Source organism: Abramis brama, assembly GCF_963993115.1.
Source record: "Abramis brama genome assembly, chromosome: 17".
Classification (NCBI taxonomy): domain Eukaryota; kingdom Metazoa; phylum Chordata; class Actinopteri; order Cypriniformes; family Leuciscidae; genus Abramis; species Abramis brama.
Window position 1 is genome coordinate 19,190,720 of NC_139979.1, and position 27,208 is coordinate 19,217,927.

At 35.9% G+C, this 27,208-nt stretch overlaps 1 protein-coding gene across 1 annotated transcript in view; it reads left to right on the forward strand.

Annotated features, from left to right (window-relative positions):
- LOC311066797 (nectin-2) overlaps positions 1-25,694 on the forward strand; it is a 74,271-nt gene extending 48,577 nt beyond the window's left edge. The window contains exons 7-10 of the mRNA XM_084088172.1: positions 21,174-21,315; positions 21,783-21,840; positions 24,429-24,500; positions 24,700-25,694. Coding sequence (XP_083944298.1) covers positions 21,174-21,315; positions 21,783-21,840; positions 24,429-24,500; positions 24,700-24,882 — 455 coding nt within the window. The 3' untranslated portion in view covers positions 24,883-25,694. The remainder of the gene's footprint in view (positions 1-21,173; positions 21,316-21,782; positions 21,841-24,428; positions 24,501-24,699) is intronic.
- Positions 25,695-27,208: the final 1,514 nt, after the last annotated feature.

Genomic DNA, 27,208 nt, shown 5'->3' on the forward strand with positions numbered 1-27,208 from the left:
CTCCCTGATACTTTATGCTAGAAACAAACTGAGCACACCTTTCAAAAGAGTGGAAGATAATTGTACACTTGATTGTACATGTAATTAGAATGTAAGAGTTAACAATGCCTCTTAATTCATAGGTAGGCAAAAAAAAAGAAAAAAATATTGAACATTCCATTTGTAATCGTAGCATTCTTTTCCCTTTGTTGTTGTTAAAATAAACAAATTACCATGTGAAGTTAACTTTTACTAGATGAAATCATATTTTGATCATTTTCACTAACCAGACAGTCCTCAAGGCCCATAACACATTTAGAGGGAATTCAATTTCAAGCCTATAATAGCCTGTCAATTCAAACAAGGTCCAAGAAAGAAGTTTACCATTAACTGATATTAATTGTATACTGCACTGTTTCTGTATGTACAGTATATCGTTTGCATATTTATGCAATATCTATTATTTGTATTGCAATGTCTAATATTTCTAATATTCTTTCACAAGTGGGATAGCTTTATTTATTCTATCGAAATAAAAAAAAAGGGATTTGAGGATTTTGGGTTAGGCTGGTTACTGTTCAGTCCAGGTGTTTGGAGTGTGAGACAAAGGTACTGACAACTAAATGTTGAAAGACTAAAACACACAGGAGTCGTGTGTGGAGTAGATTTAAAAGTATTTACTGATTAAAACTGTTACATTAAGTAGCAATTTGTACCAAAAAAAAAAAAAAAAAAGATTAATGAAACAGACAAACAGATTACAATTCAGGGTGATAACTAATTTCTGTAATAATGTTTATACAATTTGTTTAGCTGTTTTCGGAGTCACTGCTGCTGTCGCTGCTCTCTAGTGTTTCAGCATGCTGTATCCTACTACATTTGGTTGCCAACCCCTGGCAACGGCATCCTATGCATGGAATTGCCCTCTTTGCACATGAGCAGGTCTTCTGACAACCTTTAACCAGAGATGGGCACAAATACATCAAAAAGTATTTAATTACAAATAACAAATACTTACTCATCAAATGTATTTAAATAAAATACAAAATACTGCTGTAAAAAAAGTATTTAATTGTTTAGACCCTATTACAAGTTTCCAGCAGCTTGTTGACCGGGTTGTCCACCCAGGTTGTGATCCTCAGACATCATAGATTTCATTTTTATATGACAACCTTTTATAGCAGCCCATGTCTGCTAAACCCCCTTTGCCCCCTGGGTATAGTGTGGACGGGGCCTTAATGTTTAGCAGAGTGTTTATGTCAGAATGTTTGTTTTTAAACCACAACCTTCTAAACATCATCTAAACATCTTCAATGTGTGCTTCTTTTACCAATATATTTAACAATATCTTTTGCATTTCTCATCCAAACAACGTCAAACTTGGCACTGCACTTACTCGTGCCCGTAGCAAGACACCTGTCAAGTTTGAAATCCATCGGTCTAACGGTTCGAGAGATATGCGAAAAACAGACATACACACGCACACACACGACAGACAGACAGACGCTCCTGTAATTCATATAGACTAGTGCAAAATGCCCGTGCAAAATCAGTTTTTGTGTGTGTTTTTAGTAATTGTTGGTTTGGTGCCCGTGAAAGAGACTGTGAACGCATTGAATTCAGGGAGCACGCTAGGTTACTACAAATGATGGCTGTGAATAAACTATAATATTCAGAAGTAAACAGTGTAGCTGACAGAGTGTTTATGTATACCACAACCTTCTAAGTGCTAGTGCAAAACGCCCGTGCAAAATCAGTTTTTAAGTGTGTTTTTAGTCATTGTTGGTTTGGTGTTTGAGTGCACATTGTTACAATTACACAGCAAAAGTTCAGTGACATTTTTATTTGTGCATGGTAGAAAGCACACAGTGAACTCTCCGAGAAAACGCTTGAGCAAACAGTTTGTGAATAGGCTACTACAAATGATGCCCGTGAAAGAGACTGAACGCATTGAATAGGATAACTTATGTTTAGTTGGTGAATAACATAGGCTACTATTACACAGCAGCGATAACGTTAAGTGCACCAGAATGAAATATAATATTCAGAAGTAAACAGCATAGCTGACTTACAGATTCAGTTAACATCCACAAATGAATAAGCGCGTCGATTCAGGGAGCAGTGCAAAGTGCCCGTGCAAAATCAGTTTTTGTGAGCTGATCGCCGTCAAAAAAGTTCAGGAGATATTAGCGATGGCTGATTTCAACAGTTTCAATATGATAAAAAATAACTTTTATATTGATTCAATGGATTAACTGCATTTTGAAAAGTGTCATGAATTTATTGCATTTTTGGGGGGAAATAATCAGTTTTTATAAAAAATCTTTGAAAATCAAAATCTGGATTTGAATTGTTATGTTATTATAACCTAAAGATGCTATGTGAAAGTTTGAAACAGAAAATATGGTTTTCATCGTGTTTATATCAGAATGTTTATTTTTAAACCACAACCTTCTTGGAGCTTCTTTGAATGATACAACCCTCTAATGTCAGAATGTTTATTTTTAAACCACAACCTTCTAAGTGCTTCTTTTACTGATATTTTTAACGATATCTTTAGCATTTCTCATCCAAACAACGTCAAACTTGGCACTGCACTTACTCGTGCCCGTAGCAAGACACCTGTCGAGTTTGAAATCCATCGGACTAACGGTTCGAGAGATATGCAAATAACACACACACACACAGACAGACAGACGGACACACAGACAGACAGACATTCCTGTAATTTATAGATAGATAATTAATCCAGAAATCAACATTCATTATTTATACAGCGTCATGTCATTCCAAACCCACATGCTGATTTTTTTTCATGTGGCGCACCAAAGATTAACTCTCTAAATCAAAAATCAATTTATTACTGTGGAATATTACAATTTGAAATAACTGTTTTCTATTTTAAAACGTAGTTTATTCCTGTGATGGCAAATATTTCAGCAGCCATTTTGTCACAATTCTGTCAACATATGTCATTCAAATGAACCCATCAACCTGTGCAACGCTCATATATCTGCTTCTGTTCCTGTATCACATTTACAAATACACAACGATTATCCTTGAACTGCAGACTACACTGCATGAAATGAATGGCTATTTTGATCAGAGCAGAATTTCATTAATATATTTTGTCTTAGACACATAAACAGGTTAATAATACGCAATCAACTGAGAATCCAGGTGTCAATATTCAATATGCAGATTAATTATCTTCTAGAGCTATTCTGTACTTACAGGAACGAATCAGTGATTTGCTTTCATGAAATAATTTGCATTCACATTAAATTATAGTGATGTGGTTACTGGTTACATTATCCTCAAAAGGTCACATTCATTAAAAGTCATCTTTTGGTATTTAAAACATTTGAATTAAACAGGTCCATCAGGTTTAAACATTCGAGCCACCTTCACAGAATACCAAAGATGATGTCTAAAGTGTTTATAACATGCAGGTTGTTTACTTTAAACAGTCTACACTTTAACAGCAGTTATTTACAGCTTGTTTCCATCACACGACTATTTCCGCACCGTCAAATAATGGGTCCACAATGACACCGCACACCTCTCAGTATCTATTCCACAGCACAATACTCAAACATCTTGTCACCCTTCAATGCTCACACGCCCAATCGACTGCAAGAGCCATATTCATGGATATGATTGTACTGGACGACACTTCAGCCGGTCTGCTTCCCTGTAGAGTCAATTCCACAGCCCTTGTGGTGCGTATACATGGACCACACATCAAATGAAGCACCGATGGCTGATTGTCTGGCTTAATGTCGAGCAGCTTATGAAAATATAATGGGTCGGTGATGATGAGCTACCCTGCACAATCTGTGTGATTGCAAGTTTTTATGGGCTCTGTGAATGTGTTAAAGGGATATTTCATCCAAAAATGAAAATTCTGTCATCATTTATTAACCCTCTTGTCATTCTGAAATTTTGCGACTTTATTTTTTCAGACTTGCAGTTAAAGTGGATGGAGACCACATTCTGCCAAGCTCCAAGGGCACAGAAAAAAAGGGTTACACTTTATTTTAAGGTGGCATAGTTACATTGTACTTACTCAAATAAGTACTGAGCAGTATTAATTAACTACATGTACTTACTATAGAGTTACGGTTAGGGTTTGGTTTAGTTACTTGTAATTATGCATAATTTACTGTTATTACTATAGTACATGTATTAATGTGTAAGTATGTCACCTTAAAATAAACTGTTACCAAAAAAAGCACTATTAAAGCGATAGTTCATCAAAAAAAATGAATTGTTCGACCTGTAATGAAAGTGGATGGATACCACAAAATACCAACCTCAAAAAGGGTAAAAGAGTACCATTAAAGGGATAGTTCATCCCAAAATGAAGATTCTGTCATCATTTACTCACTCATGTCGTTCCAAACCTTTTGTAGAACACAAAAGAAGATATTTTGAAGAATGTTTTTTGTCTATACAGTGAAAATCAAAAAAAAAAGAAAAGAAAAAAAGAAAGTCGTGCAGGTTTGGAACAACATGATGGTGAGTAAATGATGACACAATATTTATATTCATTTTGGGTGAACTATCCCTTTAAATAGCCATGTCTTGTATTAGGCAGGTTGAGCTGGAGGGGAAATTCAGTAACACTTGACCTGTTTCACTGAGTCACGGAGGAAAATAGGGAATGTGGGGGAGAAAGAGAGAGACACTGAGACGGAGAGAATGAGGGGTTTGTGGTGGGGCGAAGGCAGATGAAATGTGAAGGGGAAAGCAGAAAGAAAGAACAACAGCTGGAAAGGCCAGCGGGCAGAGGGATGACACTGCTCCCCACTCCATTTGTTTTCATCTCTCTCCTTTTCTCCTCTCTTGTCCTTCATAGCCTAGCCTTTTGGCTCTTGCTCTCTCTCAGATGCCCTTGTCCTCATCTCATTTCTACAGCTGGAAATGGCAGAGTTAGACCGCTCTACAAACACAAACGTGCGTGCTGCTTTTGTGGAGCGGTGACATGCCAGCAACCCTGTGTGCACCCGAGTGATTGCAAGCCAAACTACCGAGATCTAATGTTTGGTTTTGTGATGGCGGGTACAATTTTGCACTCCTTGATGGGTAAATGCACATGTACTGTCAGCCTCAGATGGCACACTCACCCACAGCCCACAGCATGTTCAGTGGCCAGCCGTCCAATCAGATTGCCTGACAATAATATATCCTCCAGGAAGCCAGGAAACAAAATGTGTTTAAATGTATTGGCATGTTATTATGAGCTCTTAGGAGAAGAATTTATCAATTTAATTTATTGTATTGGCCGATTTTAAGTACGATTTTTTTAATGATTATGAAACATGTCTCTTATGCTCAACAATGCCACATTTAATTGATCAGAAAATAAAGTAAAAACAGTAATATTAACAGTAATAACTCTTTTCTGTTTTAATATATTTTAAAATGTAATTTATTCTGTGATGGTAAAGCTGAATTTTCAGCATCATTACTTCAGTCTTCAGTGTCATGTGATCCTTCAGAAATCCTTCTAATATGATGATTTGGAGTTTAAGAAACATTTCTTTTTATTATCAATGTTGATAATACATTACTTTTTTTCAGGATCAGCATTTTCGAGAAATTATTTTTTTCTAACATTGTAAACATCTTACATATATATATATATATATATATATATATATATATAAGAGTTCAGATGCAAAAGCCTCTAAGTGCCGTCTGAAATTTTCTTATAGAATGATCATTTTTATAAAGCTTGTATATTTAAGTTAAGTAATTTCACTTAAATGACAATTAATAGGTAATTTGCATTGCCATTTAAGTGAAATTATTGAACTTAAATATACAAGCTTGATAAAAATGATCATTCTAGAAGAAAATTTCAGACGGCACTTAGAGGCTTTTGCATCTGAACTCTTCACACATATATATATATATATATATATATATATATATATATATATATATATATATATATATATGTATAAAAGATGTTTGTAACAAATGTAACAAATCTTACAATTAATATCCATTAGATATCTATTCATCATGTTTTGATTCGTACATTTACTTAGATAAAATATTTAGATAAAACAGTTTTTTACTTATTTAGATTTTTTTTATTTATAGAAATTTGATACATTATCGACCATAACATGATAATAATTTTCGGCTTATACTGTAGGTATATTAGTGAGACATAGTTTTTGATGTGTATGACTGGACAGTGCTTGCTCCATCTAACTGTGGTCATGGCCAGTGCTTTTCAGACTGAGATCCCCCAGAATGCCCTGCAGCCCAAACAGAGCAGGGTGCTCTGCGACATGCTGTATTTCAGAAATAACTCATCAGGCTTGACGGCCGCTCTCTTACTTATTTATTCAGCAGGACTTCTAGAGCCCCAAACAAACACACACACACTCACAACCAAGCCGAGCTAAATCGCACAAATGTCAATCTAGATCAATGGGCCGCCCAGAAACAGTCATGCACACTCCTTCTCGCTGTTCAGTCTCCTGTCAACCGTTTGCAGACGTACCGGACGATGGATAAATGTCTTGGCTACTGCTGTTCTGATTTTTATAGGGCACGTCTAGCCGTTGCTTCTGGACCATTTGAGCTGCTAACCCATTTCTTTATGGATATTAAAAGATAAGGCTTGTATGTGCTGTAGGCGGCCTAAAAATCTGACCTTTTCTGTAAAAGCTTGAACCGCAGGACAAGAAATACCGGATTGTATGGTGTGCTTTGTATACACTGGCTGGGGTGGGTATTCACTTGTATGAGGATTGTAGTTTCGGTAGTCAGACATTCTTGCCATTTGTTATGAGAAATTTAACACGTTTCGTTCAATTCTCTTCCAGACAGATTCATTCATTGACAATATGTCTTTGTCTCTGAGAGCGTTTGTCGCACCTGTTGAGTCATCATTTGGTCGCCTTTCAACCATTACGGTCCAGATGGTTATCAGAGCTAACCTGTAGCGCCATGTTCCTCCTGCCTCTGGCTATTGCGTTTGCAAAACGTCACATGAGCAGGTATGGCAGCAGGTGTGGTGAAACCATTACAGCTTTATAAAAGATGGCTTGTTTCCTCATTCCACTCAAATAATGTTTGTGCTGTGGCACAGTAGCTGTTTATAGGCCAATCTGAGAAACATTATTCATTAGGCTCATAGCTGCTATGGACCTGACATTTCCAAAAATGACTAGTGCCAGCCAGCCTCTGACCTAATGCAATTTAACCTTAAATAAACATATAGGCTATTTGTCCAACACTAACATGTCATTTCGACTCAGTGTTGCGAATGCCTTCATGGCCCACATAATCAGCTATGACAACTCTGACAGCGTTTTCTGACAAGAGCTGGGGGAGAACATACTATGGCGTGTTGGCCAAAAAACATCTTGGCATTCAAATATTTTTCAGATATACTTCTCTATATCTTGTATTTTTTACCAAACAAGAAATGTGTTCCATTGATCTTGTATTATTTTAGATATCATTAAGCATTATTAAAATAGCCATCTATGTGTGTTTTTTAATCTAAAAACAGTCGATACTGTTAAAAGTCAATACTGTACAAAAACAGCTTGTACAAAAACTTTTTTTTTTTATTCACTATCTATTACTAATTTGTCATTTATTTCTGTATGTGTGTATGTATGTGTACATATGAAGAGTTCAGATGCAAAAGCCTCTAAATGCCATTTGAAATTTTCTAATGATCATTTTTATCAAGCTCGTACATTTAAATTCAATAATTTCATTTAAATGGCAATGAAGATTACCTATTAATTATCATTTAAGTGGAATTACTGAACTTAAATATACAAGCTTGATAAAAATGATCATTCTATAAGAAAATTTCAAATGGCATTTAGAGGCTTTTGCATCTGAACTCTTCATATATATATATATATATATATATATATATATATATATATATATATAAAGTATATAATTTTGCTTTGTTGAACCAATAAAACAGAAATTATGCTATATTAGGACTGTCAAAACTAAAATCTGATAAAATGTCATTTTGTATGTATTTCTAAGAAACGTCTCAACAAATTCCCTTTTTAAGGAAAGAAAACAAAATGAGGTAAATTTCTGCTATGATATAATGTCTCAGCCAAACCAACTAATATCAAACTAAATGCAGTTATAAAATACCTATATGTTATATATTTGATATATTATATTATATCGGCTTCTATAAAGGCCCAAGGACGATAACGATAAAGATATTGTTTTTAAAAAATCGTTCTAAAATAGCGGATTCCACACCACAACTATTAGCGGCACAGAGGAAAGACATAGTTGGAATCACTTTGACAATGATTTTTTCCAACTATAAAAAACAGCAGAGGACAAAATTAATAAAAAGAATGTTACTATGTGTTGGTGTGAACACTAATACAGTTATGATCGTTATAGTTATTTTTGTAGTTATCGTTCTTGGTGTAAACAGGCCTTAAAGGGATAGTTCAACCAAAAATGAATCAACCATTTACTCACCCTCATGTTGTTCCAAACCTTATGAGTTTATTTCTTCTGCTGAACACAAAAGAAGAGATGTTAAGGATGTTGGTAATCAAACAACTGATGGGCCCCATTGACTTCCATAGCAGGGAAGAAACTCATACAGGTTTGGAACAACATGAGGGTGAGTAAATGATGACAACATATACATTTTTGGGTGAACTATCCCTTTAAGTCTGTTTTTCACCCACAAAATCAGTTGTTTTGTTGATAATGATCTAAATGCTATAGTATAACACGAGCTAAAGATACCAAAAAATCCATCCTCATCAATGGTGAGGGCTCAGATTGTTACAAGCCCAAATATTGACGTCAGCCTGGTGTTGCACACTTTCAAAACAACAGTTCTGTGCACATGCCTCAGTGAACAATACTGATTTGTCTCCATGTATTAGATAAAGGGAGAGGCTGAGCAAGGGGAAATGAACTCTTTGTGAACTGGATGGACACATTGATTCAGTGTTCCCTCATATGAATCTCATCTGTTTCTTTACTTAACGCTGCATATTGATTATTCTTCATCCACTGACAGTCTGGAGAGACGGTTGCCATGGCAGTACACTGACAGATCCACCCTCCGTCTCCATAGCAGCTGTGACAGAAGGGTACGGTGGAGTGTGATGGTCAGATGCACAGCTTCTGTTGGTTGTGAAAACTCTCAGATATGTGCATGCATACAGATAGCCTGCAATGCGACGTGATAGCACTAACATAACATTTGGCTGATTTATGAAATGTCAGGGCCTTTAACATGTAGCTTTTATTGCTATAGTGGTCTCGTTAAATTTTATGGAGAGCAGATCTTTATGACGGTAGATCATGTTTTGATTTATGTTTTTAGTTATTGAGGTTGTGGTGGTCCAGTATTTGGTTGAGAGAGAGAGTGGACGCTTAAAATGGGATGGTGTCAAACGCTACGGATGAAATCATGCTTGAATCCATAGTAAATTTGGCTCTTGCAATGAAAACATCAAATGAATCAGATCAAATGATTGCTTAATTAAGTTCATCTAAATTGATGCGCTGCATTCAAAGCAAGCTGAGAGCGGGAGATTGCTCAGTTTAACTCTTGCTCAGCTGCCTAGCAGGACTCATATCATTCAAAAACACATTTAGAAATAGTTTAGCAGGCACAAAAGACAAGACTGGTGCACTGAATGTGAAAATAAATAGCAGAAAATCAGCATCATCCAATTCTTCTGTAGAACTGTGCTTGATTGACAGAGCAAGAACAATACGGAACAAAACAAGCAGAGCACTTTCTACACTATAGAAATAGATAATAGTCTATTATAGATAATTATAATTTCACTTCACTCTATATAATAAGTATGTTATATAATTATATAGAAAATAGATAATTATCTACACTATAGATAATTAATGTGGTTCAGATAACATAATATTTAGAATTTCTGTTGATTAAACCAATCTCCCTCTTCATTGTATTAACTAAATTTTTTTATTTCAATGAACTAAACATTTTAAGGCAACCAGGTTACTTACTTTTTTAAGTTAAACCAACAATCTTTACAGTGCAAATTACAGTGCAAATAATTTTTTAATCGGACTAGCACAGTCAGAATTAAAAAAGTCACATGTAACCACATCAGTCGGAATGAATTGGCTAAATCCAAAATAAATTTCATTTAAAAGTAAGGGATGGTTTGATAGGACATGTAAACACTTGATTGGATTAAAAACCAACACTGTAAAGTTCTGCGGATGTGCAATGACGTAGAAATGGCGTAATAACTTATTACGTACAGAACAAGCTGCTGTTGTTGTTGAAAACCGTGTCAAAAATGACTGTTATGTCAATCTAAAATTCTCTTTCCACTCATCGACTTCTCTCTGTGATATAATTTCCTGCTGTTTTTTTCTGCATGTTGGTTGCAACAAATTACTTTGATATGATGGATACAGCTTTTTCAAATATTAATCAGAAGCAAAGTAGTTTTGATAAATATTTACAATGGTAACAATAAGGTCACATTTGTTAACATAATGTATTAACTAACAATGAGCAATACATTTGTTACAGTGTTTATTAATCTTTGTTAATGTAAGTAATAAAAATCCAGCTGTTCATTGTTTGTTTGTTCATGTTAGTTTACAGTGCATTAACTAATGTGAACAAATACAACATTTCTTGAAATATGTCAGTGCCATTGTTTTGTCTCAAGATGCACATCAGTAATGTTTTTTCACATTTATAAAAGCTACTTAAATATCCTAATTGAACTAAGGCCTGTCTGTCTGTGAAACCGGGCCATAATGTATTAGTAAATGTTTAAATTAATTAAGATCAATAAATGCTGTAGGTATTGTTCATTCTTAGTTCATGTTAACTAATGTAGTTAACTAATGAAACCTTATTGTAAAGTGTTACCTATGCAAAATACATTTTATTTAAAAAAATAAAAACATGCTCATAGAAATCACTGTATGTATGAATTGCATTTCTATTTCTAAAAAATGCTATTCAACTCATTGACCCGAATAATAATACAAGCAAAAAATTCATTCAGCGTGCATAAAGAGTTTTGTACACCCTTTGCATAATGTATGTGTAGAAAGAACCGACTGCGGGTCATTGTGGCTCTTCAAACACAGCAGACACTGGTCTTGGCTTGTGTCTGTAACAGGCTTTCAATAGTCTGCTGTCCTGCTCTGCCTGGATGCTCTGATTAGTGATGATGACGACAGTCATATAAGCTGCAAATATAAGCTGCATGGTTTCTCGCTGTCTCACACACAGACATTATACAGCAGTGTGTTTACTGGGGCCGGGCCAATAGCTAGATGAGCATTAATTTCAAAATGAACGAGAGAGAGAAGAGCTTAACATTAATCAATGCAGTATGGACATTACCCATAAAAATGACACCCACCTGCCCTGCAGCATCCATGGCAGAAAAGGACAACATGGACGCCTGTAATGATCATTACTGTCCTCCTTTCTCTCTCTTTCTCTCTCTGCTCATTGTTATTTTTGTATCAGATAATGGAGTGGGTGTTGTGGCACAGGACAAAGTTGAAGATTCTCTCGTCTCAGGCTATGTCTACATTAATCCGGATACACTTGAAAACAGCATTTTCATTGCAAAACACTAGCATTTTCAAACATTTTCCAAGTTTCTCGTCCACACTTAAATGCCAGAAAACGCTAAAATCATCGTACTGCGCATGCATAAAAAGTCGTAAAAGCACACTGAGATGTTACCGAGACCAGACATAATAAAGATCTTCTTCTGGCACGATTATTTTAGTAGCAATTTAACAGACAAAACTTACCACTTCCTAGTGAGTCCAGGTCGCACTCAATCGCCATTCCATGTCTAAACGCAATTACCCTCATGTTTTGCCGAAGGACAGCGATTGCGAGGTAAATTTCTATCATCGTTGCAGGACTGTAACATGAAGATCCTACAAAGTAACATATAACTTTAGCAACACTGTGAAAGAGAATAGCAAGCACTTACTGGCATAAACATAGATATCTGTCGGTACAATGTGTCACATGGCTAAACGTGGCATCGCTTCAAATTGATCCATTTATCCAAAAAGTTCAGTTTTCACAGGAAAAAAAATGTGTTTTCAAATGTATCCGGATTACTGTAGAGTAGACATAGCCTCAGTGTAATTAAAGGTTGGGCTGTTCATATACGGCTTCTGGAATATAGCACATTTGGTTTGAGGCAAAAGATGCTTTTTATCATACAATGCTGGTATTTTTGTATGATGCTGGTAGAATCCCAGATATTCAGGGATGTGGGTGTGTGGTTGTGAGCTTTGGGATGCTTTGAATATCTGGGTTGTGTAGGGGTGTGTTTGCTCCGGTTAAAGCAGTTGTGTTGGAGTGAGTTTGGAATGTGACTGTGGACTGTGGCGGGAAAACACAGCAATTACAACTGTAGAAAGCATGAATGCTCACTAATGAAGCTGAATAACTCCCAGCTAACGAACAGGTAAACAAATACACACACATCAGTGAGCACACACACGCTCATGGAGCGATCGGGCCCCTGTGGCTGAATGCGGCTGTGTAATTGGGGTAATGGCCTGGTAATCAGGAACTGGTTGGTTCAGTCGTGAGGCTGTTTAGGCCACGGGCAGGCGCCTTAAACCACGGAGCTCTAATACATCTGCATCTCTAAACAGGAGCGACTGCAGCACTACTGCCCAGCAGCAACTGCTAAATGCTAATACATGGAAATCTTAATGAGTGTGCTCGGATAAATGACTTCCTGTGCGTGTGTGTGAATGTGTGTAATATAGACAGAGGTTAGAAAGGTTAACACACTGTCTGCCCTCGGCAGTAACACATTAACTTTCACTTGAGAAGAACTAGACATTTTTTGTGAGAAACTGTCATTCTTTCCCTTTTTTTTTCATACAATTAACAACTTTAAACTTAAACTGCAGGTTCCTGTTGAGTGTGAGTTCACACTGAAAATCTGAGATTCAATTCAAAACAAAGACGATTTCTAAATCGATAAAAAGCCATGTTTACTATTTTGCAAACATTAATTGTTTCATTCTCAAAATAGACAAGATAGAGGCTCAAGACAGCTCAAATGTTGAGACAGTATAGGAAGCAATTGGATTGAAAGAAGAATGCTTGGAAAATAGTGAGACATAATTAATTAGGCTTTAAATACCTATGTGTAGATGATGAAGATCCTTCTCCCAAACCTTTGTTGGTAACTTCATCAAAGTCTTAATGATTGAGAGAAATGTAAGGGGAAGTGCGGTGGTTGCCCTTTCTTGCTTCATGAGCTCCATATGTCTGACTGGGTGTTTATGTGAGAGAGAAAGAATTAGACATCACAAGTTTAAATATAATCCTGAAGACTGAGAGAATACAGGGCAAAGCAGAAAGTGTGGTGTTTCCTCAAAACTTAATTAGCAGCATGCATGTGTTTGTGTGCATTTAGTATATGCGAGATCACAAGTTTAAAAATAATCTTGATGACTATAAGGACACGGAGTCATTTTTAAAACCTGACAGAAATGTGTGTTTACTTAGCTATAGCCTACTTCAGGGTCATAATTGTTCTCAGAAGTGAGCTAAATGTGACAAAACAACCCCTTGAGGACATGCGGTCGTCCTCAATTGCAAAAACGATTCATACACACAATAATACATAAAGTAGACATGAAATCAAAGAAGTACCCCAAGTTATTTTATGTTGAGTATACTATTGCAATCGTAAGCATGCCACAGTATGATTTGCAAGTGTAGGCCTATATAATATAGATGTTTACACCGTTGAAATCGAGGCTGTGACTGTGAGGGAAACTTACATCATATGCAATGTATGAAGGTCCTATATCACATGTAGGCCTAATTCACAACTTTCAAAATGTTTTATGAAATATTTGTCTACTGAATGTATTTCTGATGTAATGTTCTTAAATAACAGTAGGCTACAGAGTTTTCATTCCTGTCCAAAATTAAATACAATCCCAATATGCATAAAGTCTATTTTAGGCCTACAACAATAAACAATAAGTTAATATTGCGTAACTTTCCTTTTGTAACACACTGCCGGTTACTTTGTCTGTTTTTGCTCTAAAGAAAATAGTTACCGAGCATTGGCGTTCCGGGGTGAAGCAGTGTTTTCGAACGAATCTGATTCAATGATTCAATGACTCGCTCGTTAGGAGTTACTTGTTTCATTCCTGAATGAATGAATCAGTGTTTTTGAACCAATACATTCATCCATCTAGTTTTAACGGTCATCAGCATCGTAAATCCAAATTTTTTAAATTTAATTTATTTTTATTTTTTATGTAGCCTATGTACATTTATAACACTATACTTTGTATTATATTAACTTTGCATCAAATTACAAAAAAATGTGTCAACCCTGCTGTGAGGTGCTGTGGGAGTGACGATAAAATTGACGTCTTTCTCTCTTCTGACTGCCTTTATCAATCTCTCTCTATTTTTTTCCTCTTTTTGAAAGTTGTGAAAACACTATTGTGGAGTTTTTCTTTTGCTATTTGCGCAAATGGGAACACGAAAAATATATATTTAATGTAGTCTCTCATTCACCGTTATAAAAGTTTACCCCAGTACTATGACGACTTCTGCTTCTGAGAAACTCGGAAATGTGAAAAGGGTCAATAGCGATGTATGAAGCAGCATGTGCAGCTCACACAGAATTCACTTTCAAGCAGCGTAACATGATGAATTTCGATTTATTTATTGCAATTTATTGCACAATCAATAAAACTTGATGTGAAATTTGCATAGGGAAATCTTTCACCTCACACTAAATTCCTAATCGCGTGGATTCCTATTGAAATTAGGCTAATTAATTTCAATTACCACATTTCACCTGCGAAAATTCGCTGAACAAAGTTAAATGTGACCGCACCATGTATTTGGTCGCACCTTGAAAAGTCGATGTTGAACTGTATATAAATGCCAGAATGAACTCAAGTAGGCTATATTGTTTATATAAAAAGAAGTTTATTGTACAGTATGTCCTCATGTTAACAAGTTAACATGTTTGCGTGCTGGACCACAACAGGATTAATGATTGGGACGTACTGTAACTTCTGACAAAATCAGTCTTTGTCAGAAACAATGTCAGAAATATTGAAAAATTGCATGAGTGACGTCAGGAGCTGAAGGTGTTGAGGGAGCAGTGACCTTGGAGATGGGGAACCGGGCTGCTCCTGTGGCTACTGTCTTCTTCCTTAATGCGCAGTGGCAGAAACCTCACTGCCTCCCCGGAGAGACGCACACATACTCGTGCACACAGTCACAGAGACTCTGTGTCGCTGACATCAGTTTAATCCTCAGACAGTTTAAATGCATGGGCTGAGTCTTGGCCTCAGCTGTGATTAGTGCTGGGCAGAGTGTGATGAATGAGACTGCTGAAGACACACACGCACACACTTGTGCCGCATTGTTATCATGAAGAGTGATGGGGTGAGTCAAATTGCATGGCATATATGCGGGATATTACAGTGCTTGCCGAAGCTCAAGTGAAATGAATAGTGACCACTTGTGAACCACATGCCCGTTCAAAGTCAGAGGCGGAGAAGGCATTAGATAAACCCGTTGGCATGATAACCGTGCACATGCCAACCCTTAGGCTACATTTTTGAGAATCCATTAAAAATTGTTGATACAATTATTTTAATTTTTTTTCCATTTCAGCCTTTTTCGGATCATTTGCTTCAACTGGAAATTCTGTCATTATCTAACTCAAAAGAACTTATCAAAATGTCAAAGCTACTCTTTTCCATACAATGAAAAAGCATGCAGAGAAAAAAACTGTAAAGTTGAATGTGTTAAAACATAGGGAGAACATTTTGTTATCAGTATGTGCTGCCACCATATATAGCATAATTTCATAGCTTAACATTACAATTACGCACGTATAGGTCATCTTGAGAGGAAAGTGAAATTTATTTTATAATTTGATGGACTGCACTATTATTGAACTAAACTGAATTAACATTGAACTAAATTGAGCTGAATAATGTCTTCTTTTTAATAGCTGCTTTAGTTGAAATTGTATTTGTACTTTCATAATTGAAGACATTGCGACATTATTTTCTTGTTTATTACTGTGCAGCTGCTTTATACTGATCTGTATAGAGTTCTATAAATAAGGGTGAAATGTGATGTTCTACTTGCACCCTAAACCAAAACTATACTGCTTGACTTCTGCTCACATTTTACTACTAAGTTTTTAAAAACCATTACCCCTTCAGTCATGTTTTGTCTCACTTAGGGCACAGAGTCAAGATAACCACTACCCCCTCAAAAAAAAAAAAAAAAAAAAAAATAGGTGACACCTTTGATAACACCTTCACTCTCATTTGGGCTTTACACAAACTTCACAGTTTGGATTCATCATGTGTGCTGGCTTATATGTCAAAATGTGTGTTAGAACGTTTGATTTTCCAGTGTCAGATGTGTCATAATCTCTCTTTGATCTGTCTGTCTCTTATTGTTATTCACCGGGATGCAGTTTCTCATGGGAAATGTTCTCTGATGTCAAATTCCACTCAGTCAGAATATGGATGCTGATAATCTAACTCCATTAAGCCTGGATCTGGAGGCTTGGCTTCTCTTCCACACACACACACACACACACACACACACACACACACACACACACACACACACACACACACAGACTATTTGCAGTCCTACATTGACAGAGCATCATGTCTACAGCCATAATCCCCCTAATTGCGTATGTCTTTTCATATTGACACATCCATAATTCACCTTAAATTGTTTATTCCACAAATTAATGCCATCAACCTGCCACTTCAGACACACCGTGTGAAATAGGATTGTCGTGACAGAGATGGGTCATGTGACTCGATTGTAATCACCATAACTGAATTACTGCACACCGTGGTTTATTGAGCCCAAGAGCTTTCAAAATGCTTTTAGTTTCAGTTACTCTGAACTATGAGCCGAGGCCACAGGAAAAATAAACAAAACTACACATGTTTATCTCTAATCTGGTTTTGACCATGCAACATTGGAGGAAAATTTTGTGTTCAGTGAAACTATATTAATTGGTAACACTTTACAATAAGGTTTCATTAGTTAACATTAGTTAGTTAACTACATTAGTTAACATGAACTAATAATGAACTGCACTTCTACAGCATTTATTAATCTTAGTTCATGTTAATTTCAACATTTCCTAATACATTATTAAAATCAAAAGCTGTATGTGTTAACATTAGGTAATGCACTGTGAACTAACATGAGCAAACAATGAACAACTTGATTTTTATTAACTAACATTAACAAAGATTAATAAATACTGAAACAAATGTATTCCTCATTGTTAGTTCATGTTAGTAAATACATTAAATAATGTTAACTAATGAGATCTTATTGTAAAGTGTTACCAATTCGTTTCAAGAGTATATTGAAACGGATGTTTGGAAACCATGTCAATGTGTTATTGTTCAAATTAAATTAAAACAATACATAGTAAAAGATTAAAAAAAAAATATAAATAAAGTAAATCGTATACAATTATTAAATAAGATGTTTTAACTAAAAATCTAATGAATGTAATTTTCAGTACAATATAAAGTAGTTTTTTTTTTTTGTGTTCACTTGAATAAAAAAATTGTTTTGTTTTGGAAGAAATAAAGTCATGTTTGTACTGAAATGAGTGCATTCATTTTTGGGTGAGATATTCCTTTAACATGACATAGCAAATTTGGTCTCTGTGACACTGTTAAGTTAATGCACTGCAATATCTGTGTCCACCATTTATGTGGCAGTAAACAGCCTCACACGGACGTCCTGAGACTCTGAGCTGTAGACTGGAGTTTATAAACGGAGATGTCACATTGATGATAGATTGAGTTTTTTCCCTGCTTTTTTGCGCCATTGCTCCACACACACACACACACACACACGCACACACGCACGCACGCACACACACACATGCACACACACATTCTTCCCTCATTCTGCTTCTGTCTGCAGTGACCTTCACTTCCTCTACACCTCATATTCTCTCTCCATCTCATTCTGTGTTAGTGGTATACTGCTAAAGGCTCTTTCTTCAAATGAATCAGCTGTCTCCCTGATTGTGTTCTTAGATTTGAGTGGAGTTTTGCTCATTCTGTTTGTGTGAAGGGATAATTCTGTAATTCATGCTCAAGTATGTGCTGTTTTTATGAACTGCGTGTAATGCTGTATTTAGTATGCGAGAATGTGGTGTAAGGGATCATGTACATTCAGATGGTCATTATCACAAAATAAACCCCAACAAGGTGATCAGGATTCTGATGTGAATACACACGAAATTCTCAATCTCGTGGATTCCTGTTGAAATGACTGCATTTCACCTGCGAAAATTCAACGAGTAACGTTAAATGTGAACCCATCTTAATGGAAGTAGTGCAGATTTTGAGCCGAATTTCTACTCCCTGCCAAATTATTACCCCACTCGTTGAAGACACTACTGATTGCTTAATCCTAACCCCATCCCCTAATCCTAAACCTACCTATACTGGGGACTTGGGGGGGTTGTAATTGGTAGTAATGATAATCTGGTGGGGGTCAGAACACAGGTGTTGTTCATGTGACCAAGTAATGACATTAGGGTTAGGGTTACCCAGATAGAAAATGACATCTGGTCCAGTTGTGGCCCACATCTCCCACACACTTCTGGCCCACGTAACGCATGGAATGACGGCGAAGACTCGACCTGAGCGTGGCTAGCAATAGCATATAGCCGGGCCTCATATGGGCACTCAACTATGGCACATATGGCTCAGTTGTGGCAGCGGCAAAGGTCACATGGGCCACAAGTCACACTAAAACCGTCCTGGATATGCTATCTGGGTAGGGTTAGGGTTAGAATTGCATTAGGATTAGGTCAATACAACGCCTACTACGTCACATAATTAGGTGGGTCACAATTATACACTGGTATATTGCCATGGGCAACGGTAAAATATCCAGTTTAGGATCATTCTACGAAAATATTTCACACTCAGTTTTGCGGTTCAACAGAAAACCGTATTCTAAAGATTATTATTTTATTTTTTTCTAATAAAATTATATGCGTTACATTCTTGTTATCATGTGTTATCTGCTATGAGATTTCAGCTGAACCAAGCGAGAGAAAAGAGGAAAGAGCGCTTTAGGACAAGAACGAGAGATTGACAGCGCGAGACGAACGAAGTGAAAGAACGACATGTGATTGACAAGGCAGATATTCAGCGAGACGTGACGCGCACACGTTCCTTCAGCCAAACTTTTGTCTTTCTTTTAAATAAAAGCATCCATTCTGTCCTTTAAACCGGTTTGTCTAGCTGGCCAACATTCTCTCTTTCTTTTTACTTCTTCTTTCATTCCCATGTCGATGACTTGTGGAAAATCGCCAAGGCAGGCTCTCGGCCGTACGCCAGACGTTAACCTGCCTGTCAGTATAACACCTGCAAAGCAAAGTGAGTGATCCGAGAGACGAGCGGATATATTTTCACGGTAAACGCTGCACTTTTATGGTGGTGGCATCAGGGAGTCTGTGTCTAGAATAAATTGTCCTGGAGGAATTTTTTATCACGAGTGTTTTTTACAGCTGTAGCGCCATCTAGTGTAACATCAAGTTATTTTGCATGTATTTATTTAGCTTAGCACAGCACAGTGGTTCCCAACCTTGGTCCTATAGAGTCCATGAAAGTCATGACTGCACAGTTTAAATAATAAATATCTCTCAAATCAAACACACCTGATTAGATAAGAGAGGCATCCAAAAATGTGCAGTGTTGGGGTTGGGAGGACCAGGGTTGGGAGCCACTGTGGTTTTGTTCGAAGGGACTTAGTGGAAAGAAAACATACCTAGCCTACTTACAGTTTTTTAAGTATTTTATTGTATCCATCTATTATTGTCTGTAGATTCCAATCACAAGCCTATCTTTAAAGGCAGTTTTCTCAAAATTAGTTTTTTTCCAGTAATTTTCTCATGTTGTCAGTGATAAAAAAAATTTTTTTTAAAAATCAATAATCAAAAATCCCCTGTTAAAACCTTTGACAACAAAAATGAACCAAGAATTTTGAACCAAGAATTTGAAACCCTTATCCAATGTTCAAATTTCTGGAAATGATGCAAATTAGTGCATATTTAATTAGATACTAACTCATTTCCATATTTAAATAAAACATTTTAGAAAACTTGTAATACTATATATATATATTTTTTTTTTTGTTGTTGTTGCAATTCTTGATGTATTCAATCACCTGGGGAAGTATGGTGATATCTATTTTTTTTTAACATAAAATATTAAGTAATAATTAATAAAATAATGATTTACAATTTTAATGTTTAATACAATGATTATTATAATTACATTATAGTGTAATTCCAGGATATATAATTATTTCCTGGAACAGCTTTGACATAATTATACAGTTAGTCATATTTTTAAGTTAATATTTGAATATGGACACTGTATAAAATGTTTCTTACTGAGCCCAAACATACCATGTAGACCATGTTTCACTCATTTAAAAAAATATTTTACACATACCATAAAAATAACATTCCATAATGACAAATGCACAGAAATATTTAAGAAAAAAAAAAAAAGAATGCCACCTGATGCCAGAGGTGTGATACATTATTCTCACATCATCTCTGATTTTATTTCTAAGCTGAGCACTCTTCCCATCAATCTGCATGTCCTATGAGTTGTATAGAAATAGAGAGTTCACCTGAATATGCATAATTATAATCATAAATGAAAGGAAATGACATAATGTCATCAGAAATGAATGTATAATTTTTCTTGGCTTAGAAGATCTTCATGGTAATGTTAAACTAGATGAGCATGACTCCATGTGTGTGGAATCTGGGATTTATTTATTCAGCCTAAGAAAGCAGGATCTGCTGTGAGAAAACAGCACAGCAGGATTTAAGTGGTGTTTATAAACTACCAGAACTTGTGTAGATGTGGCAATGTTGTGCGGGTGGTCAAGTGTTACTATGCAAGCTGTTGTTTTGACTGAGGAGAATGATTTGAGGTCAGAAATCCAAGAGTATACTTATACAGAAGTGCACTGAACTGTTTTATTTCAAAAGAAAAGGAAAATTTAATTGTTATTCTATGACTCATAGAGATCTAAGTCTCTCTGTCTCTCCCTTTAGAATTTCCTGATCCAAGACAGGATGACTCTAATGGAGGTATTATCGGTGGTATTATTGGTGGTATTATTTGTGTGATCATCCTCATAGCCATAATTGCAACTACCATAGTGATGGTCCGCAAATGCCAGAGGAAAAACAGAGAGTAAGTACTGCCACCTCTTTCATATTCTGTCTTTGACTGGTACCCTGGTAAAACCAAGTTATTTATAAACAGTGTTGGGGAGAGTTACTTTTAAATGTAATGCATTACAATATTGAGTTACTCCCTTAAAAAAGTAACTAATTGCGTTACTTAGTTACTTTTTATGGAAAGTAATGCGTTGCTACTTTTGCGTTTTTTATTTTATTTTTTTACATGGGCTGGGCATGCTCCCGATTTCTCTCAACATGGGGACAGAAGTGGTGTCAGCCAATAAATGAGAAAACAAAGTAACTCGGATATTTTGTTGTAAATTTAAAAGTAATGCGTTGCTTTACTCGTTACTTGAAAAAAGTAATCTGATTATGTAACTCAGGTTGCTTGTAATGTGTTACCCCCCAACACTGCATATAAATGACCGGTGAATGTTTCCCACTTTACTGATCGTCTGTTTGTGTCTGTTCTTGCAGCCGTCCACCCACTCACAAACCTCCTCCTCCTACGAAGACATATTCATATTCAGACAGAGTGAGTAGAGCCGAGAGATTCATACTCTATTTTACACTTTGAGCAAATGCAGCTGAGTTCATTTTAAATTTGCTATATATACAGTATATATATATATATATGTGTGTGTGTGTGTGTGTGTGTGTGTGTGTGGTGTCCAAAAGTCTGAGTCCAGTCCACACTGAAATATCGAGGATTCCTACAGCCTTGAGATGAACAGAAAGTTTTGAAATTTTTTAAAACAATATGACATTAAATGGATGGGAAATATTCAATATTCTGCACGCTACTGTTTCTTTTACTATAATGCACATTCAACATTCAAATAATTTGACACTTATTGTCTACATACATGTTTTTACATTGTACTTATATTCAAAAATACCTGCATGTAATTACTGCTGTAATATATTTCTGTAATTACATCTATAATTACACTGTTGATTACACCCTAACCCTACCCATTACCCTATACCTTTTGTAATTCAACATTGTACAATTACCTAATCATTTTTTTGACAAGTACATAGTAGTTTAAAGCACCTAATATAAAGTGTGACCTCTGTCACTAATCAAACAAGTATACTTGTAACGCTGATCATGTTAAAATCTTTGTACAGACAGTCAGATGTTCTTGCCTTCATTGAAGCACAAGATGCTCTTTGGATTATCTCAAATCATGCTGGAGATCATGATCATCAGGTTTTACACTATAACCTGTGAAGTTAATGTAGCTTGAGTGCTGCTGTCATCAAAGCAAAAGGGGATATGATGGGAATTTTAGTGGAAATGCATGAAATGTTTTCTTTAAAATAGTTAAAGTGCTTTTAAGGAAGATGGAAATTCTTGTGATTCTTTTATTAGTTTTGCTCAGTTCCTGTTTTATGATCTAATAGTGTTGTCACGATACCAAAATTATTGTTTCGATACCGATACCAAGTATTGCGATTTCGATACTTTTTCTATACTTTTCCTGAAAAGGGAGAAACACTCTCAAATATCATTGCTGTGCTTTATTTTAAAACCGGGACAACATTCTAATCATATAACACACTAATAAATGAACATATGAACAGCAGATATATTAAACATTTGAACAAAATATGAAATATCAAAATATAAAAAATAAATTAGAGCAATGACATTCAAGGTAAAAATAATTATAAATTTAGCAGCATTATCTCATTTATCATAAGAAACATAAGAGCTTTATCTTGATTCTGAACTTTGAATAAAAATATGAACAGCGATTATATTAAACAATGTTTAATATTGGTAACATATGATAAGCCTCATTGGTGATATATTTGGCATGTGGGGAGAGAGTTGTGGAAGGCCTATACTTCATGTTAAACATAAATATATAGCAGCAAAGACAACGTCGGCAGTGTTGACGGCAAAATAGGCTACAGAATAATTCGTTCTGTATTGAGAGGTGCAATATTTGAAAATCTATAATATTTAAATTACATTTATAATATTGTATTTATGTCAAAACTTTCAAACATCAAAATGTCATTTATTAATATGTATTCGTGTCAAAATGACATAGAAACATCTTTTCCTATTCTATTTTGCCTGGAAACGCTTCCAACACGCTTGCGTGTCGCGTGAAAAATAGGCGTCGGTTCTATTTCTAGCATGCACGCGTTTTCCGCGCGTCTCGAGCATAGACTGTAAAAAAGGTCTCGAGCTGCGCCCAGACGCGTGTGTCACGCAGGCAGTTAACATGGGAGCCGAAATAAAAACGGACACGACATGCAGCCAGTGTGTCGCCGGCCTTACAAATCTGGAACGCGGTCATTCTTAGAAGTATCGATACTAATAAATTAAGGAATCGTGACGTTTTTAATTTCCGATTTACTTTTGAAGTATCGGTGCACCGTGCAACAGAGCAAGGTAGGCAACGTACTTCCATATGTCACTCCTCGCGTCATCTTTTTCTACGAGTCGTGGACCACTTGTGCTCGCACATGCAGCCATCTCGCTGTAGTGTTTTGTCACATGACACTGACAGCGGCAGGTTCTTTGCTGCGTGCGTCAGGAAAAAAACACAGATGTCCATAGGGGAGGCGTTTTTTTTTTTTTAAGTATCCATACTGCTAAATTTAGGTATCGTGACGTTTTTAATTTCCGAGTATCGCGATACTTTTGAAGTATCGGTACACCGTGCAACACTATGATCTAAGAAGTTTTATTTCAGTTAGTTGTCCAGACAACATTTCTAATTTTCATTTTTAATTAAAAACTTTCCTTTTTTTTTTTTATTATTTAATTTTATTTATGTATATATATATATAGCAACACTGGATGGATTGCCATCCTCAAACTGGATTAGGACAGTCTGAAACAACCAAAAAATCTGAAATTCTTTCAGAAGAAACTTTTCACCTATAATTATGCTTGTTTCTGCCACTGAATAAAAAAGAAAAAAAGTCATTTTACTTTCTATCTCACAATTGTGACTTTTCTTTCCTCTGAGAAGTGTGAGTTGTAAAGTCAGAATTTTGAGATAAAAAGTCAAATGACTTTTTTTTCTTTTTTTATTCAGTGGCAGAAACAAGCTTCCATAAAGCGCAGCAACTGACCCTTTTCTTTTCCTTTTGTAGCCGAGCATCAGTAAACCTGAGTCTGATCCTGAGCTCATGCACCATGACACCGAGAAAGAGGAGCCAATGACAGTAAGAGGCCATTTCTCTCCCTCTCTCTATTCCTCTAATCCTTTGTAGCATTTAAGATGGTAAATCATACATATTTGATGGCATGTTCATTTCCCATGCATAATTCAGGCTTATTACTCACAGATCATAATCCTCTCTGTCATAGAAACACATATGTGCTTTGACTCTAATCACAACACTACAATCTCTACTCTGACAGGATCATTTAGTATACTATGATGACAAGGATCATCATGAGCCTTCCTGGGAGGACAATAAGACTCCTTACCATGATGACAGAGACGAAGACGAAGACGGAATGATGGGAGAGGAAGACATATATTACATCACTTCCTCTGCCACTAGAGGGAGCAGTTTCATGTCACCAGCTGTGGTAGTGTAGGGATCATACCGAGAAGGTTTTCATACTGTAACTTGAGCACAATTGTACTGTTTTATATTGTAATATGAAGTATGGGTTTGATTGCAAAGGCTTTTATTAACCCAAACACTGTAAGGGCCTTGTTCTTCAGTGCCCAGTTCATAGAGACCTCAATCAGTAGATGTAGTTGTGAACATGCACGATTATTTGTCCTTCTGTTTTACTATGAATGTGTAGCCTATTAAAGCAGCCATAAGGACAAAATGAGCCAGTGTGATCAACATACATTATTGAATCATTATTATTGTAGTTTTTATGATTAGCGATGTAATCCAATGGAATTTCCTTCTTTCTGTTCCTAAACTCTTTATTTTTATTTTTACTTTGTACCTTACAAGATTTAGTTTTTGTATTGATTTCTTGTTTTAGTAAATTGCATTAGATTGATCATCTAATAATTTGCACCCTCCTGACTTTTATGGCAGACTATATAATTGCATTGATTTAAAAATCATTGATTTGATTTTATTATTTTCATTTGCTCCAGAATATTAATATTTGTTACGTTATTTTCCAGTGTACTGTTATGATTGTTTACGCTCAATAAACGGGGTGATGCGCTTTCTAGGTATTTTATGTATGCATCAGTGACAGTGTATTATCCTCAACAATATGCGTGAATGGATGAGGGTCTTAAAATTGTGTGTGCAATGGAACTATGGAAATCTGACCTTTTGTACAAAGGAGTTCACAAGCTCACATGTTGCTATAAAAGTACGGCAATTTTCAGTTACTTTTAAAGAACTATCATTAAAAAATGTAATTGTCTCATGAATATTGTTTTATTTTGGTTTTGGGGCCATTACGTTACTATACTATATTTAGGCCTACCAATAATAGGCATTCAGTTGCAGCCATGATAAATACAGTCTCGTTTAATGTTCCAGAGGTATCTAAACGAACAGCCAAAACAACAACAACAACAACAATATTAGGCTACTCACTGTAAAACGCACAAACACGCAAGAATATACTCACTGCGTAGATGCTGTGACGGTGGTTTGTTTTACATCACACCAGTGGAGGGCGCGCGCTCACAGATAAAGAGCACTCGTAGTTCCCGCAGGTGTTCAGTGGCGAACACTCAATAACTGCAGTTGCATGCTAATAACCATCTTAAACTAACAGGTAAATAGTTTTCTACAACCTAAAATCATTTAAAACTGTCATCAGATTGTGTATTCATAAAGAACGAGTACTCTGAGGTCAGTCAACAATCTTTCCTACAGTCTAAAATCGTAGAAACAGCACAGACATGCTAACTAATAATACAAGGCTAATAATAATACATTTTGTTTGTAATGTGCTTTTTTTTTGCACTCAAAGCGCCACAACAGTGAGTATAAAATAGAAAAAGATGCAACAACAATTAAAATGAAATAAATAACCAACAAGTTAGTAAAAAAAAAACTACCTTAAATACATAAGTCTTATCAACTTATTGAAACATTCCAGTTGAAGCATTTCTAATTGTGATAGGAACAGCATGTGGAATGGGCTAAAAGTTAGGGCCAAAAATAATGGCCTGAAATGTGATTTAGAGATACTGGTACACTGCAAGTGTAACAGACATAGAGAATTTGTGGAGAATTGATGAGCATAAATAGTCAACATAACATAGCTGTAAGGATGTGGTGAAATGGGCTACTGCTGTCAACAAGCTTTTCCATCATCCCCTTCAGAATTGCTTTTTCTGTTCATTTACTGTCAGTAATTGAAGACGGAGCCTGTCAGCAGTAGGACTGAAAAGTGTCCAGAGCTGTAGAAACTCCCCGGGGCTCTCAAACCCCCACACCCTCGTCCCCCATGGGTGTTCTCACATCCACAAACACCATAAGAACACAAATAATTAAAGATTGAATTCATTAAAGAATTTAAGGTCGAGGTCGGGGCAACCTGTCACTCACATGAGTTTGTAGCAATAAAAACCACAACGATCCAATCCATTCCCGATGGACAAAATCAAGTACTGCCCTACATTTTTCTGGTTCAAGAAGCCATTTCACTTGGATATTTGTCACAAAGGAAAAGAAAAGACTAAACTTCCATTTCATGCTGACTTTGTCACATACAATGGGATTCAGAAGGCCACTAGTGAAAATGTTTTTATTTTACATTTTTCTATTTTAATAAAAAGTGTTGTATTAAAAATTATTAGAATAATCATTTTAGTACAAACTTAATTGAAAACTGCAGATCTTTGAGGATTTATTAAAATTAAGACCCCATTGTGTCTTTTCTTCATCTTATCTCTTCTCACATAGTCTCGTGTCCTACCTTTGCAGAG